The 14399-nt window shown below is 36.8% G+C and overlaps 1 protein-coding gene across 5 annotated transcripts in view; it reads right to left on the minus strand.

The window, feature by feature from the left end:
* Nucleotides 1–14399, minus strand: part of FAN1 (FANCD2 and FANCI associated nuclease 1) — a 28341-nt gene that overhangs the window by 6081 nt on the left and 7861 nt on the right. For all 5 annotated transcript variants that reach the window (XM_069798040.1, XM_069798039.1, XM_069798042.1 and 2 more), the window contains 8 exons: nucleotides 13725–13920; nucleotides 11446–11679; nucleotides 10812–10943; nucleotides 9556–9664; nucleotides 8705–8824; nucleotides 6215–6379; nucleotides 5074–5242; nucleotides 1254–1357 (listed from right to left, as the gene is read on the minus strand). In XM_069798040.1, the coding sequence (XP_069654141.1) occupies nucleotides 1254–1357; nucleotides 5074–5242; nucleotides 6215–6379; nucleotides 8705–8824; nucleotides 9556–9664; nucleotides 10812–10943; nucleotides 11446–11679; nucleotides 13725–13920 (1229 nt within the window). The remainder of the gene's footprint in view (nucleotides 1–1253; nucleotides 1358–5073; nucleotides 5243–6214; nucleotides 6380–8704; nucleotides 8825–9555; nucleotides 9665–10811; nucleotides 10944–11445; nucleotides 11680–13724; nucleotides 13921–14399) is intronic.

The following is a 14399-nucleotide window of genomic DNA, read 5'->3' on the forward strand; positions in this document are numbered from 1 at the left end:
ACAAAACAGGTTAAAATTCAGATTAGTGGGACAGAGTGTGACTCATATATTCATAGTTTTGAGTTTAGTCCTATTGGCCTAACAAAATAATCATACTGTTTGATTCTCTAGATTTTTACATCCTCTGCTTAAGGGACTATCTAAGGATGGCCTTGAGGGAATGTATCATCTCCCTCTCCACCAATTAAAAAGAGATATTTGTAGCGGTCACTAATCAGGGAGACAGACACCTCCAAAACCACCAGTGGTGGTTTTCAACTCAGCCACAAGGATTTCTATTTCAACTGGTGAATAAAAATAAAGGGAGGGATGGGAAGGAGGGAAGAGAAAACCTGCATGTTTCACCTCTAAAATAATAAATTTCTACCTAAGATATCTCATACTGATATAAACCTATAATTTCTTACAGTACTAATAAATCCAGTTAAGAGGCTGGTCAACCTCTGGGCCAGGGTTCCAATTAGAAGCAATGGGTTAAGGTGGAAGAAAGATGACAATCGTCTGGCCTTTTTTAGTTCTACAACATTTTGAGATGGCTTTTTAGGGTTTTCTTAGCAAATGTCACTAAAAGTAATCAAGTTTTCTAATTGCAATTAATAAAACTGTTTCTAGCTGTAATTTGTAGGATGTAAAGCATTTAGCTAGAAGCCACAAGTTCACCTGGAATCATTAATCTTAGGGTGTAGCATGGAGTTGTTGTTGGGTGGGGGGAGGAGGGGGACTGGTAGTATTGTTTGCTTGTTTGTTTCTTTGACAGAAAGGAAGGACGATCCCAAAAGCATAAACATGTTGGGGGTGGGGGGTGGGGAGGGGGGGGGTGTTAACAAACCTGAGTTTTTTTTAAAAAGTGACTTCCCTTTAAAGGCTACTGAAAAGAAACAAACTTTTATTTCTTTTTTCAATGGAATGCATCATCTTCAAATGAGATGAACAATGCTATGGCACAGCAGTATTCTTCCACTGACTATAAAGGAAACCTTGACCAGTGAGTTCAGACATAGGACAAATGCATTCAGCTAGAGGAATCCCACCCTATCTGACAATCAATCCAGACTTGCACAGCAATTATTTACAAAGGAGTCCTTTAGTAACAAGCCCAATATAACAAATAATAAAACCAAGCAAACACCAAGATCTGTCTGGGAAGTCCCTCAGAATAAAATGTTAATCTAATCCTGAATAAGATTTTTAACATGGTTACACTCTACAGCAATGGGTAAAGTAATTAACTAAAGAAAGCCTTTTGAAATTACCTGATAGGAATTTCTGAAAACATCAGGTATGTCATCCATGAAAATGATATCCCACATTAGAATACCATACAACGTAATAAACGTTGAGCCTTCCCCATGAATACCTAAAGGGCAAAATTTAACAGAAATGGAAACGTTAATTTCTACAGCAATCATCTCATACAAAGAGGTACTAAATCATCATGATCCAAACCAGAAACATGCTATGGTCAGGTTTAGACACAGCTGAAGTTGGTATACACTAACATTACAGCATCAAGTTGTAAATGCAGTTTATTACTTCCACAATTTGCTAATGCCTTCTATTTCCAGGCTACTGGCCTTCATTTACAGCGTAGGATTAAATTACTATGCCCCGTCATGAATAAGGTTTACTGTTCTAACTTTAGCAATTTTTAATACACAAATTTTTTTTATTTTTACACTAAAAAACTAACGCATTAATACAAAATGTTTATATATATATATAAATGTTTTATATTATACACATATACATATATGTATATGGAGCTATACGTATACATGTATGTATACATGTATGCCCATATATGTGTGTATATATATATCTATGATGTGCTGTAAAAAGCACTCACCACCAGCAGACCAATGCCCAGTCAGTATACTAAAAATGTAATACATTGATAACAAAATGTTTGTATATATAAAAATGTTTTCTATTACATTTACACATACACAAACGCATACATATGTGCATGTATGTGTATGTATACATGTACATATACACACATATACACACACATATATGTATACATGTATGTACATGTGTAATATAAACCATTAATAACAAAATGTTTATATGTAAAAATGTATTACATTTTTGAGTAATACTGGCTGGGCATTGGTCTGCTGGTGGCAAGTGATTGCTTTTGCATCATCTTCCTTTTTTTTTTTCACCCCATCACTTACTAAATTGTCTTTATATCAGCCCATGAGGGTTGGGGTTTTTTTAATATAGATGTACACAGACATATGTATACATACACGTGTAATATGTATATACATATGTTTATACATACACGTATGTACACATATGTATACATGTATATATATGCATATGTATATATGCTTATATACATAAAAGTATATGTATATGTGCATATACCTATATATACACACACATGCACGTGCATATTTTTATATATTAAAAAAATTGTGGTGGGTTGTCCCTGGATGGCAGATAAGCCCACCCACCCAGTCACTTGCTAACTCCTCACGCCCCAGCAGGCAGGGGAAGACAACTGGAAGCAGAAAAGTGAGGAAGAAAGAGAAACAAACAAACCCACAACCCTCAAGGTTTGAGATAAAGACAATTTAATAAGTGATGGGGGGGGCGGGGGGGACCAGAAGAAATAAAGGTGATGATGCAAAAGCAATCACTCACCAGCAAACCAATGTTCAGCCAGTCTCCGAGCAACAGCTACTTTGGAAAAACTTCCCCCCGCCCGGTTTTATTGCTGAGTGTGACATTTTATGGTAGGCAATATGCCTCCCATGTAATGTCAGCTGGGGTCGGCTGTCCTGGCTGTGTCCCCTCCCAGCCTCTTGCCCACTCCCAGCCTCCTCACTGCGGGGAGAAACGGAGAAAGCCATGACACTGTGTAAGCACTATTCAGCAATAGCTAAAACATCCACATGGTATCAACACTGTTCTGGTCACCGGTCTGAATCACAGCAGCATATGAGCTACCATGAAGAAAATTAACTCCATCCAGTCAAACCCAGTACAGGAATGTATATACCATATACGCTATATATACTATATATACATATAAAAACATATTTATTATATGTCATGTATTATATATTAGTAAGAATAGGTAGTATGTAACACAGAGTATATAATACATAATATAGCATACCATAATAATGTAACATTTAAATACTTTATATCTAATTATAAGTATATAATTGTATATATTTATAGCATATAATTGTATGATACATGATGTATATAAATTTACATATGTTCTATATTATACTACTATATACATATATAAATTAGTTAATACACATTATATCTCATATATCATGTATTATGTGTTATATGTTAGAGTATATATGTTCTATATTATTATATTAGTAAAATATTGATAATACAATATAGTAAAAACATAATATATATTTATAGTATATAATTAGATCTTGCATATTGTATAATATAGTATTATATATAATTGTGTTATATTTATTGTGCATATTATAATGGAATATTATAATGGAATATTTATAATATATATTATCCAAATCATACTTAACATATGTATGGACATGTGTACATATTGTATATATTACGTCTTATACATGTGTACATATATAAGTATGTTGATATGAACACATACACACACACTCTCCACAATCTCTCTGGGCAACCTGTGCCAGTGCTCAGTTACCCTCATAGTAAAAAAGTGTTTCCTTATGTTCATATATCTATATGTATGTTCATACATATACGTGTTCATGCACGTGTATGAACATATATACATATGTGAACATAGGGAGACACATGTATGTATGAACACACACATATATACACACACACACACACACACATATATATATATGAACGTAAGGAAACACTTTTTCACTGTGAGGGTGACCGAGAGGTTGTGGAGTCTCCATCCTTGGAGATACTCAAAAGCTGGACATGGACCTGGGCAAATGGGCTCTAGGTGGCCCTGCTTGAGCAGCGGGGGTGGACAGGGTGACCTCCTGTCTACCTCCACCATATATATTATATATAATATATTATACTAATATGTAATGTTACATATAATACATATAGATAATAGAATATATGCTACATGTTATTATATTATATATAATATATAGCATAGTGTATGGGGGCAGGAGAGAGAGGAGGGGGGCGGAAAGAGAGAGACCACGTATGTGCATGCGTTAATGTGTGTGTATAGTGCTGGACTGGGCATTATGATTCATTAGGCCTACCACTAAATCACACATGGCCACTGTGTGCTCAAAATTTGTACTGAGCCACTGAGCCAAGACGACTGACAGTGAGTGAGTGGGAGTGAGGAACTGAGTGGGGACTTCAGCACAATTCTCCCAAATTCCAAATATTGTCACCTTCCCATTTACCCCTTCCTGATATTGCCACCTTTCCTGCAACAGTATTTGGGAAAAATATCAGTAATATAAAATTACATTAAAATACATACATTATATAAAAATATAAATTTTATCTTAAAAAATAACCTGCCTACCTTTTTGTATTTTGCTTTTTTCCCTGTAAAACAGACCTATATATTCTTACTTGTCCGTGGCTTTTCACAGCTCTTAAGTTGTAAAAATACATGGACAACTACTAACAAGAGCTGAAGGTTAAGCCTTTTCAAAAGAAGTTGCTAAGTGTCTTGCTACGGTATACACTGTTTTCATGTTCATCTAGTACCAGAAATCAGTGGAAGTTTAGCTCTCCTTAATGACACTCCCTTAAATGACATTGCTAGCGTTTTACCCCTAACAAATAAAATAGCTGTTCACTGATAAGAAAGGCAAAGTGATTTTCTATGGAGATAAATAAGAAGTGGTGGGTTTTTTCCTAACACATTTCCAAACCACTTTAGTTATATGAAGGCAGCAAATCAGGTGGAAAATACATATTAGAGCATTTCGGTAAGGAAATTACATATTAGAGCCATTTGGGAAGGAAACGGAATCAGACTAAAAACTGGTCTAATGAAATCAGCTAAAACTGGTCTATTAACTAAACTGCTTAGTAAATTGGTTCTTTACTTTCACAGTTATTTTAATGTACAAAAAAAAAAAAAATTACTGTTACCCTGATCGAAACCATTGTGTCTGTAATGAGTTAATGCCAGCTCCTCAACTGAGCACATGACTGTGGATACACTGAAATCTTCACCTCCTTCTTCATCACCAATATCCTCCATTAGAAATACAGATTTTCCCATTCCCATCTGAGGACACATCTTTCCTTTGATCGTAACCTGAACATATTAAAAGAACTAGTTACTTTCCAGCATCACATTTAAAAAACTTTAGCTTAGGTATTTGAATCTCTCCTGAAACACATATTCCTCCTTTTCAGTTTTCTTAAAATCAGAACTAGACTTGTTTCCAAAAATCAACTGAATAAAATTTAACCTGCCATTCCCTTGAAATAATTTTGTTTAGCTTTTATAAACTGGCAAATTTTTCAGAAAAAAAAAGTCTAGCAAAAATGCTAGGCAGATGGGAACGTAGTCTTTCTATATGCAGGACCAGGAAGAAAGAATACAGATGACTGAGGAGACTGATTCTGGACTGAGAAAAAGAAGGGCTGTAGGGATATATGCGGTGATGAGGCCAAGAGAGAAAGTGAGGCTCTGCTCTGACTTTGCCCAGATACAATTATCTCTACAGTAGGGAAATGAATGAGTTAAAAAACAATCCATTCCAATATGATGCAAGTGCATCATATTGCATCTTTGCATAGCGCATATTTAAAGTGCATAACTTCCAAAGGTTACTAAAAAAAAACTTGCATTTTTTGAGCCATTAATCTAGTGCTGACAACATGCTAAGGTTACTATTCCTTTTTCTTACACACAGAACGCTTGGTCTGAAGACACCAGGGTCAATGCACTGGTTTGATCAGACTCTTCAGACAGAAAGGTTCTGCGTGTTGCTGGTAAATTAGTGGAGTTTATAGCTGATCAGATTCATAACACATATTCAGTAAAGCAGTGCAAATTAAATCCGTGTACAGCTGACTAACTTTAGCTGACCATTTAAGTAGAAATATTTGTTTACAGGAGGCTTTTGTTTTAGAAAGACATTTGTATTCATTTTCCTGCAGCACAAGTAAGTCGGAGGCTGGTGCATAGCACATAGCAGTCTCCCAGATTATTTTTTCTTGTCAGAAGAAAAAAGACCTCATGAGTTGTTATTTCTCAGAAACCACCAGCAACTTTACTTACATGTGTCACATCCTCCACAGTTATGACTGGCAGGTCATAAAACAGGTATCTGAACTGCTTGCAGCTTGGTGAGTCTCTGATTCGCAAAGCCCGCTGGTAGAGAGAGAGACGATGCCCAGTACGTACAAATGGGTCTGCCAGCCCATTTCTAATGCAGTCAATGGCCTAGCAAACAGCAAGATAACAAGCAATAATTTAGAAAAACCTATGCACATCTGTCTGTTCTTACTAAGCCCAAAAGACCAATTGATTTAAGGAGCACAAAAATATGAATGCAAAAACCAGCATATAAGACAGGGCCACCTTTCTTAGTTATGTAACCGAAGTTCTAACTAGTAAGTAGTATTTTGCACTAGTACAGTAAAAAGAAATTACTCTCCATTTGTACTGATCAATATAAGATTAAGGAAGTGTAAATTCTGCATAAGTGACCAGAAAAAAGAGCTGGTTCTAAGGCCAATCAGTTTAATATTTTCAAGCCAGTTTCTTAACAGCATGTAATATGGAAACAGAAGGACCAGTTCAATTGTGCAAGAATGTACATACAGAACAAATTTTAGACCAATGTACTACTGCACTGAAGAACATCCAGGGTTAAATATGGACTCCAAAAAATAATTCAAGTCATGGTTCTGACATACTCTCTTTCTGTCACCTGAGAAAGGCACTTTGTCCTAATTTATAAATAAGGAACTGCGACTAACTCTTCCTTTGTACAACTTCTAATTCCAAATCTGTAAAAAGCTTGATATGGGAGTATAAGATGCAGAAGAGACAACTGCAGACGTTTGACAGCCTATGACATTATTTCCTTGTAACAGACTTAAGAGAATTAAAATGCAACACCAAATAAGAGCATTTTAATGCCAATTCTTAATAGCCTTAGTGAGGCAAGGAAGCAACACCAAGGAAAAAAAAAGTCATTCTCTGCTTATTTTAAACAACTCTACAACTGCTACTGTTCCTGGACTTAAAAGTTTTTTTTAATCTCTATTTTTCATTGCTGAATTAGTCAGGTATCTTTGTTGTGTTCACTTAGATTGGTGTTCTTTGTCTTTTTCATTGAAAGTTGATTTTCAGTCTGCCCATATTTCACTGTGACCTAAACAGTCTTACAGAGATTCATTTTCAATCACTGACAGTATTTCTCCTTTGTAACGGACAGGAAAAATGGACATAATCTCCTGTACTTATAAATCCTCAGACCAGTAGCTGATACAACTACCACCTGCTGTTTCTTGCACAGAAAATTCATGGAACTACAACCTAAAATGAGCCCTAAAATTAGTTAGTGGCTTCTATGCCTTGTCACTCTTGCAAAGACAGTCTGTGAAAAGCTGGTGCTGACTCACTAGGAATTCAAAGTTACAAGCTGTACTGCAGCTTGCAGTTTTCTCTGGTTACTTTATATCCTGCTGCAGAAATCTATCCAGAGGTGGCAGAAAGTTCTACAGAGATTTACAATAATCCTTGCACACAATCCTTGCCATTCTTGTACGGTTATTTTTCTCATTCGGCTACATGCCAGCTAATCACTTAGGAAACTCAAAGACTGCTCACCATGTACACAGTTTCTAAAAGCCTGAACTGCATCCTTCAGACTGGCAAGGCAAGTTTACCCACTGCACAAATAATGGGGTTTACTTGTACAAACACACCCTACTGGTGTGTGTGTCCTACTGGAAGGGAAGAGGGCAAATTTTCAGCAAAAGCTAAGATTACCTCAAAACCCCTTGTCCCCTCCTCTGTCTTCCTAAAAGAATTAAAGAGACCAGGATGACCATAGCCTGTAATACATGCTATCTAAAAACGCTAATGTTATTCTTTACCAGTCTAAAGGTGGTCAGTTGCAGTTTCTCCTGTAGAACCATGGAAATAGTTTAAATTTATTGTTAAAGACTGACAACCCTGCCAGAGCTGTGTACAAGTAACAGATTAGAAATGGGGTTGCCTACTGTTTGACCACTTACAGTAGAAACCCCACACCAAATCTGGTCCAGATACAGAAAACAACCTTCTCCCCACTGGCAACAGTTAGCCAAGGACTTAATTATCTTAATTTTTTGTTTGAAAACATTAAAAAACTCCTTCCAATCATGTTTGTTTTTTTCATTCCAGATACGGCCTCATCATGACTCAGGTTCAGAAGCAGAAGTGTTTACTACAAGAAATTTCTCTGCGTCTCACACTTTAGGCAAATTTATAAGGCAGAACAGCAAGGAAGCTGCTGCCTGATAACTCCATATAATCCTTCATGCCAAACAGTGCGCATCTATGCAACAGAAAAAAGCAGACCAACCAAGGATGAGGGTACATTTGATATTCAGTTTCTTAAGAAAAACTGGTTGCCTGACCTTGGAATTCCTACCAATATCTGCATTTTTAGGAGAGCCTACCCCACTGTTCTTCTCATATGAAGTATTTTTTAAAAATGTTTTCAGATAATGACTGCAGTGTTTCCAGCTTTACAGCATGCAGTTGTGAAGATACCTTCTTAGTGTTTTTCAAGTGCTGATGTAAATTCAGAGCAAGGCGATCCCACCATCGCCCTCTGCTGTCAGTACAATACACATCCTGAGACAGAAGAGTCTGCAGCTCCTGCACCGCTTCCTGTAGCAACAGGATTATATCTTTATTAATTGAGTTAGATAACCAAGTTGAAGTTTCCTTATATAATTAGCTTATCACTTTCCCTTCTAATTACTGGGTACTATAAAAATTTGTCGCTGCACAATTCAAACCCCATTTTTACTCCAGCACCCAATGTATTCAGGTGCATGGGTGTATCTTAAAAACTCTATATTTTTATATAAACTTAAAGGTTAGCTGCCAAAAATACAATATTTTTGCCCTTTCTGTATTCCTTATTGTATATGAAAAAGACCTGAAAGTTACTTGTTGCCTTTTTGCAGAGGCAAAGTCTTTTTCAGAATAACCTGGTTTGCTTTAATACGTAAGTCAGAGGCCTTTGGAGACGTTGGCTCCTAAGGTGAAGAGGCAGGGATTTCATAGAAGACGTTTCTTCCAAGATTTTCTTATTTAAAAGCAATAACCAAGTCAAGTGAAACACAGATATCTCTAAATAACAAAACAACGTCTCAGCAACAGTCTTATGGTGTATTACATATGGTAATTCTCCAAAGCATAAGCAGAAATCAAAACACTTTAAAAACTTTCTAAAGCAGCAAGAAAAAAAGGCTCTTCTTCCTTAAAAGAAACCTGTTCAGAGAACTGTAGCAAGTCCTGGCAAACACTATCACCATTTTCCAGCCACATCAGAAATGTAAATTGATGTACAATGCTACATTAAACACGTATTCCTATTCACTTCACCACTTTACCTTATACATGTGAAGTCTCTGCAAAATTTCAACACCTTGAGAAAGGATTCTTGTATACACCCAGCCAACTGTGAAATGTCGCAGATACTCAGGTAAAACTCTGTGATAGCTGAAAGATAAAGAGCAGCTCAGATCAATTTAATGATGGCAATTTAAGTTCTTAAAATTCTCTTACTAAGAATACTTATACCTAAAGCATTTACAAAAATTAAATGCCTTGTATATAAAAATTGAACTGAAATGAGTATTCCAGCTGCAAAGTCAAGAACCCAAAGGTAAGAAAATACTTTAGCTGGGGTAGCAGGTGCAAGCTGCACTTGCACAGCATATTTTGGTTTCAGCAGCAGTGAAATTATTAGTTAATAAGTTTTATATCAGATGCAAAAAAAAAATTATTTATTACATCATGTTTTGTTACTGCCAACTTGTTCTCTTAAGTCAGAAGGTTAACTTTAGAAACACGGCTGAACAAAAGAAAAAGGCTAGAACAGGCATTTCCTGCCATAAAAGAAGACTAACATCTTTTGGGTAGGCACCTCTATGTTTCAAAACAAAGTCTTTTGATTGTCTTATTGAAATCAAAACAGCTTTTTCCACTCTCTTCAGTGTGAAATGGAATAGACCTCAAAATGACCTCAAAAATATTATTTTAAATCAGCTGCCATGAAAATTAATATAATGCCAAACATAAGGCTTTAACTTTCGGTGTATCATTAAGCCAGAAAACAAGGTAATTGAAAGAAAAACTGATGAAGGACGCTTCAAAAACAATACACATTACTTCAGTTCTCAGATCTTTAGTAACATTTCCTGAATGACACCCACGTGGAAGTCTGAAGAGATGAATAACCCAGTATGTTTTCCTATAACGTCTGCAACATTCTTTTGTTCACAGGGAATTTTCAATTCTGCTTATTGCTACTTGCCTAAAAGCCATAAAACCAAACTATGACAAGGGAAAAATAAGGCTCTAGTTCTCCTGCATTGGCACATAGAACAGAAATGTTTCAGTGCTTCATCCATGCCTACCAATTCATTCCCAAGGTTTCATAAAAAAGGCCTTTTCATATAATCACTTAAAAGCTAAACAACCAACCAGGAAGTTCAAAGCTCTCAAGAACATTAAAGCTTCTAAATTTATCAGCCTTAAATAACATTACTAGTCTGTAAGCCTCTCTCAAAAGGAAAAGTAACAAAAGTAAAATAATACACTTAATAGTTTCATATGAACACTAGGCTAGTTTCCAGTTTACTACCTCAAAGAGGGGTGATTTTTCAGTTCGTTCCATGTTTCTTTAGCACACATGTATAGATGATTAGCTTCTTCCCAGTTCCCATTTACCATTGCAGTGGCTATATCATTTGACAGATGAGCAGCAGTTGCATACCTAAGAGAAAAAAACATAATCATGGTATTAGGCTCAAAAAGCATTTATAGTTAGTTACAAGAGATCAATTCCTCCACACAATACCTTTTAAAAACTCCCAGTCTCCAAAGACATTGAACTATACAGCCAATTTTATTCTTAATCTTCTAGGATCAGCAGTTTACGCTAACAGGGTGTATTATTTTAAAATTACTTCTGAATAAAGAACGTATTTTTTATTTCGTTCAGAGTCCATTCTAATGATCATCATGACAAATGAAGAAAAAACTTTAATCAGCAGATGATCATGAAGCAAATATGCTATTTTGGTTCAAAATGCAAGCCACTGTGAATTACAAGTCCTACCTGGATACAAAAATGCATTTAAAATCATTGCAAAAGTGCACTTCTACCTATTTACATCTGGAGTTCTACACAATGAATTCTTATTTGCCTACACAAGTACTGCAGTAAAGCTTTTCTAGAAGTAAACAGATTTCCAAACTGCCAAAGGTCCCCCTACCTGATAAGATCTTCTCTGTCCTGGAAGACCTGCGTTTTCCTATTTACAGTGTACCTGGGGAATACCATACGCCCCATGTTTACCATAAGGACTGTAGAGAGCTGGCCTTGACCAGCACTACCAGCTTCTTCATCCTCCATTGACTCAGACAGCGAGAATAGCAGCAGAATTCGAGAAAAGACAGCCCGAGGGCCTTTACAGACCCTGACAGATTTTCCAGCCAGGTCCTTTACCCTGGAAGAACAAATAAAATTATTATAACAAATGGTTTTTACCATCACTTATAAAAATTCAAATACACTGAAAGAAGTATGAAAATACTTTTGTTTTCAAGCCAATTAATGTGTAAACTTGATTTTCCTTGAAAGCAGCAGCTTGAGAAACTATATAGTGCATGTAACCTTTAGTGAAAAGCCAAAGAAATGTATTAACTAATAAAAAGTTTAAGGGCCAAACTTCAAGCAGAATAGAATTGGAACTAACTGCCCTTTGGGTGCAGCCGCTACTGTTGCTATGCCAGGCAGTACCAACAAGCAACAAGATACGGTTTGCTATTAGGGAACTAACTGGGCATCAGTTGGTGAGTGGTGAGCAACTGCATTGTGCATCACTTGTTCTGTATATTCCAATCCTTTTATTATTATTATTGTCATTTTATTATCATTATTATTATTATTATTTTCTTCCTTTCTGTTCTATTAAACTATTTTTATCTAAGCCCACGAGTTTTACCTTTTTTTTTCCTGATTCTGTCCCCCATCCCACTGGGTTGGAGGGAAGCGAGCGAGCGGCTGCGTGGTGCTTAGTTGCTGGCTGGGGTTAAACCATGACAACATAATAGTAATTCTTCATGGAGGGATGATTACTAGGCCCCTTTTAATATAAGAAATTTTGTGGAGAATCACATGATAGACTTCGGGGGGACGGGGGGAATATTTGTACAATAAACATAGCTATGCAAAACTTCACAAAGCTTTATATCTCTCTTATTTGAAAAAGAATACCACAGGAAAGACAAATTATGTTATTGAAGCAAATGCAGTACATAACTGGTATCTGTCAGCTTTCTGCCCAACCTGCATTTTGTACAGAAAGGATTCCACAGTTACTGGGTTCGGCCCCTAGTTCTCCAGCCTACTATACAAGCTAACTGCTTGTTTTGGGTTTGTGTGGCGGGGGTTTTGGTAGCCAGGAAGGAGGGAGGGGCGGGGGGAAGGTGTTCTAAGGTTTGATTTTACTTCTCATTATCCTTGTTTTGATTTGATTTGTAGTAAATTAAACTGATTTTGTTTCTTCCCCGAGTTGAGTCTTTTTGTGCCTGTGACCATAATCGGTGAGCGATCCCTCCCTGTCCTTGTCTCAACCCACAAGCTTTTTATATTTTCTCCTCATCCCACCAGGGCCAATGGGGAGGAGTAAGCGAGCGGCTTTGTGGTGCTTTGTCACCGGCTGGGCTTAAACCACACCACTACTAGACAAGTAACCTTTGTTTATAGGCATTATTATTCAGTTACTTTTTGATATTATTAACTAAGAGAGGTAACTGTGTAAGAAAGCTTATAAAGTCCAGAACTGACTTGTACCTTAGCATCAGGACCCTGGCTATTACTTTAGTTCATATTCCTAGACTTTTTGTGGATGCCCGAGCTACAGATCCAGCCCTAAACACCAAGAGTGGTAATGCTGTAATCACTCCTATTAGGGCAGGCAGAATGACACCTTAAACCTGAATCTGGACCCCAGAAGACCTGGAAGTCAAGGGCATCTGATATACACAGCTGTGATAGCCACAGTGAAAAAATGCACAGGAAAGAAAGAACACTTTGTCAAGCAAACAATCTTTTCCCTTTAAAAATACTGCCAAAAAGGAGACTCTATGCTAAAGTAAAAAGTCAATCACAAAAAAAAAAAAAAAAAAAAAGAGATTATTGCTCCCCTCTAATTCTACTCAAAGAGCTCACCCAGCAAACAAACATCAGATAGTTGCTATAATAGGCAATGACTTTCCCTATGTCTTCCTACATGTTTTTCTGCACTGATTTTGCTTTAAATATTTCAGAAATGTTTCTCTGCATAACTGAGTAACTTTGGAGATAGATAATTATGCCCACAGCTGAAAAGCATGACCTAGTTACCCTTCTGTTTGACCCACGGTGAATGCTGCCCTTTTTTATTCATAAATTTACCAAATGCATTCCTCTCTTCAAAAGGCATCTAGAATGAGTCCTTTGAAGCATAATTTATATTCATCTGCAAAATTTAACTATAAACAGAGTTACCTTTTTAAAATCACTGTCCCAATACCAGCCTGACTCCTGCTGAAGACTGAACGTTGTTTTGCCAACCTCAGAAAATCATCCACGAGTTGCTGTTTCTGACCATTTGGGTTTGGCAAGTGAAAGATCTTTGCCAATGTTTTTAGCTCAGGGGCTGAAAGCAAATCCAACCCTTCACACAGGTCTTCCAGTTCAGATTCTAAAAGTAAAATGATCCACATATATTCATTACGTGCTATACATATACACTCAAGCAACAGCTCAAAGTACAACCTAGTACTAATCTAATGATTTAGATTCTTCAAACATGCATTATCGATGCTAGCTGATTCAGCCTGAAATTCATTCTCTTCATGGGTCCAGTTTGAAGGAATGGAATATTCAGAAAAAAATCTCTTAGCAACTTCAAAACAAAAGCAAAAAAACCCAGGGTTAGTCTAAGAGGTGAGCTGGACATAAGACTAGAGACAAGACTACAATTTATGTCCAAGATCCATCCATGGTACAGGGCCACAGACAAGACTGGAAACAAACACCTGCAGCATTGGTCAGAGGTCCAGCCGCCCAGGGACGGACGGACAAGGCCAGGGACGGACGGACAAGGCCAGGGACGGGGTGCCTGCAAGACAGCTCAGGGCAGTACTGAAGGGTATTCAGTAGAGCTCCTGGACCAATGCG

Source organism: Haliaeetus albicilla, chromosome 12 (genome assembly GCF_947461875.1).
Source record: "Haliaeetus albicilla chromosome 12, bHalAlb1.1, whole genome shotgun sequence".
NCBI lineage: Eukaryota > Metazoa > Chordata > Aves > Accipitriformes > Accipitridae > Haliaeetus > Haliaeetus albicilla.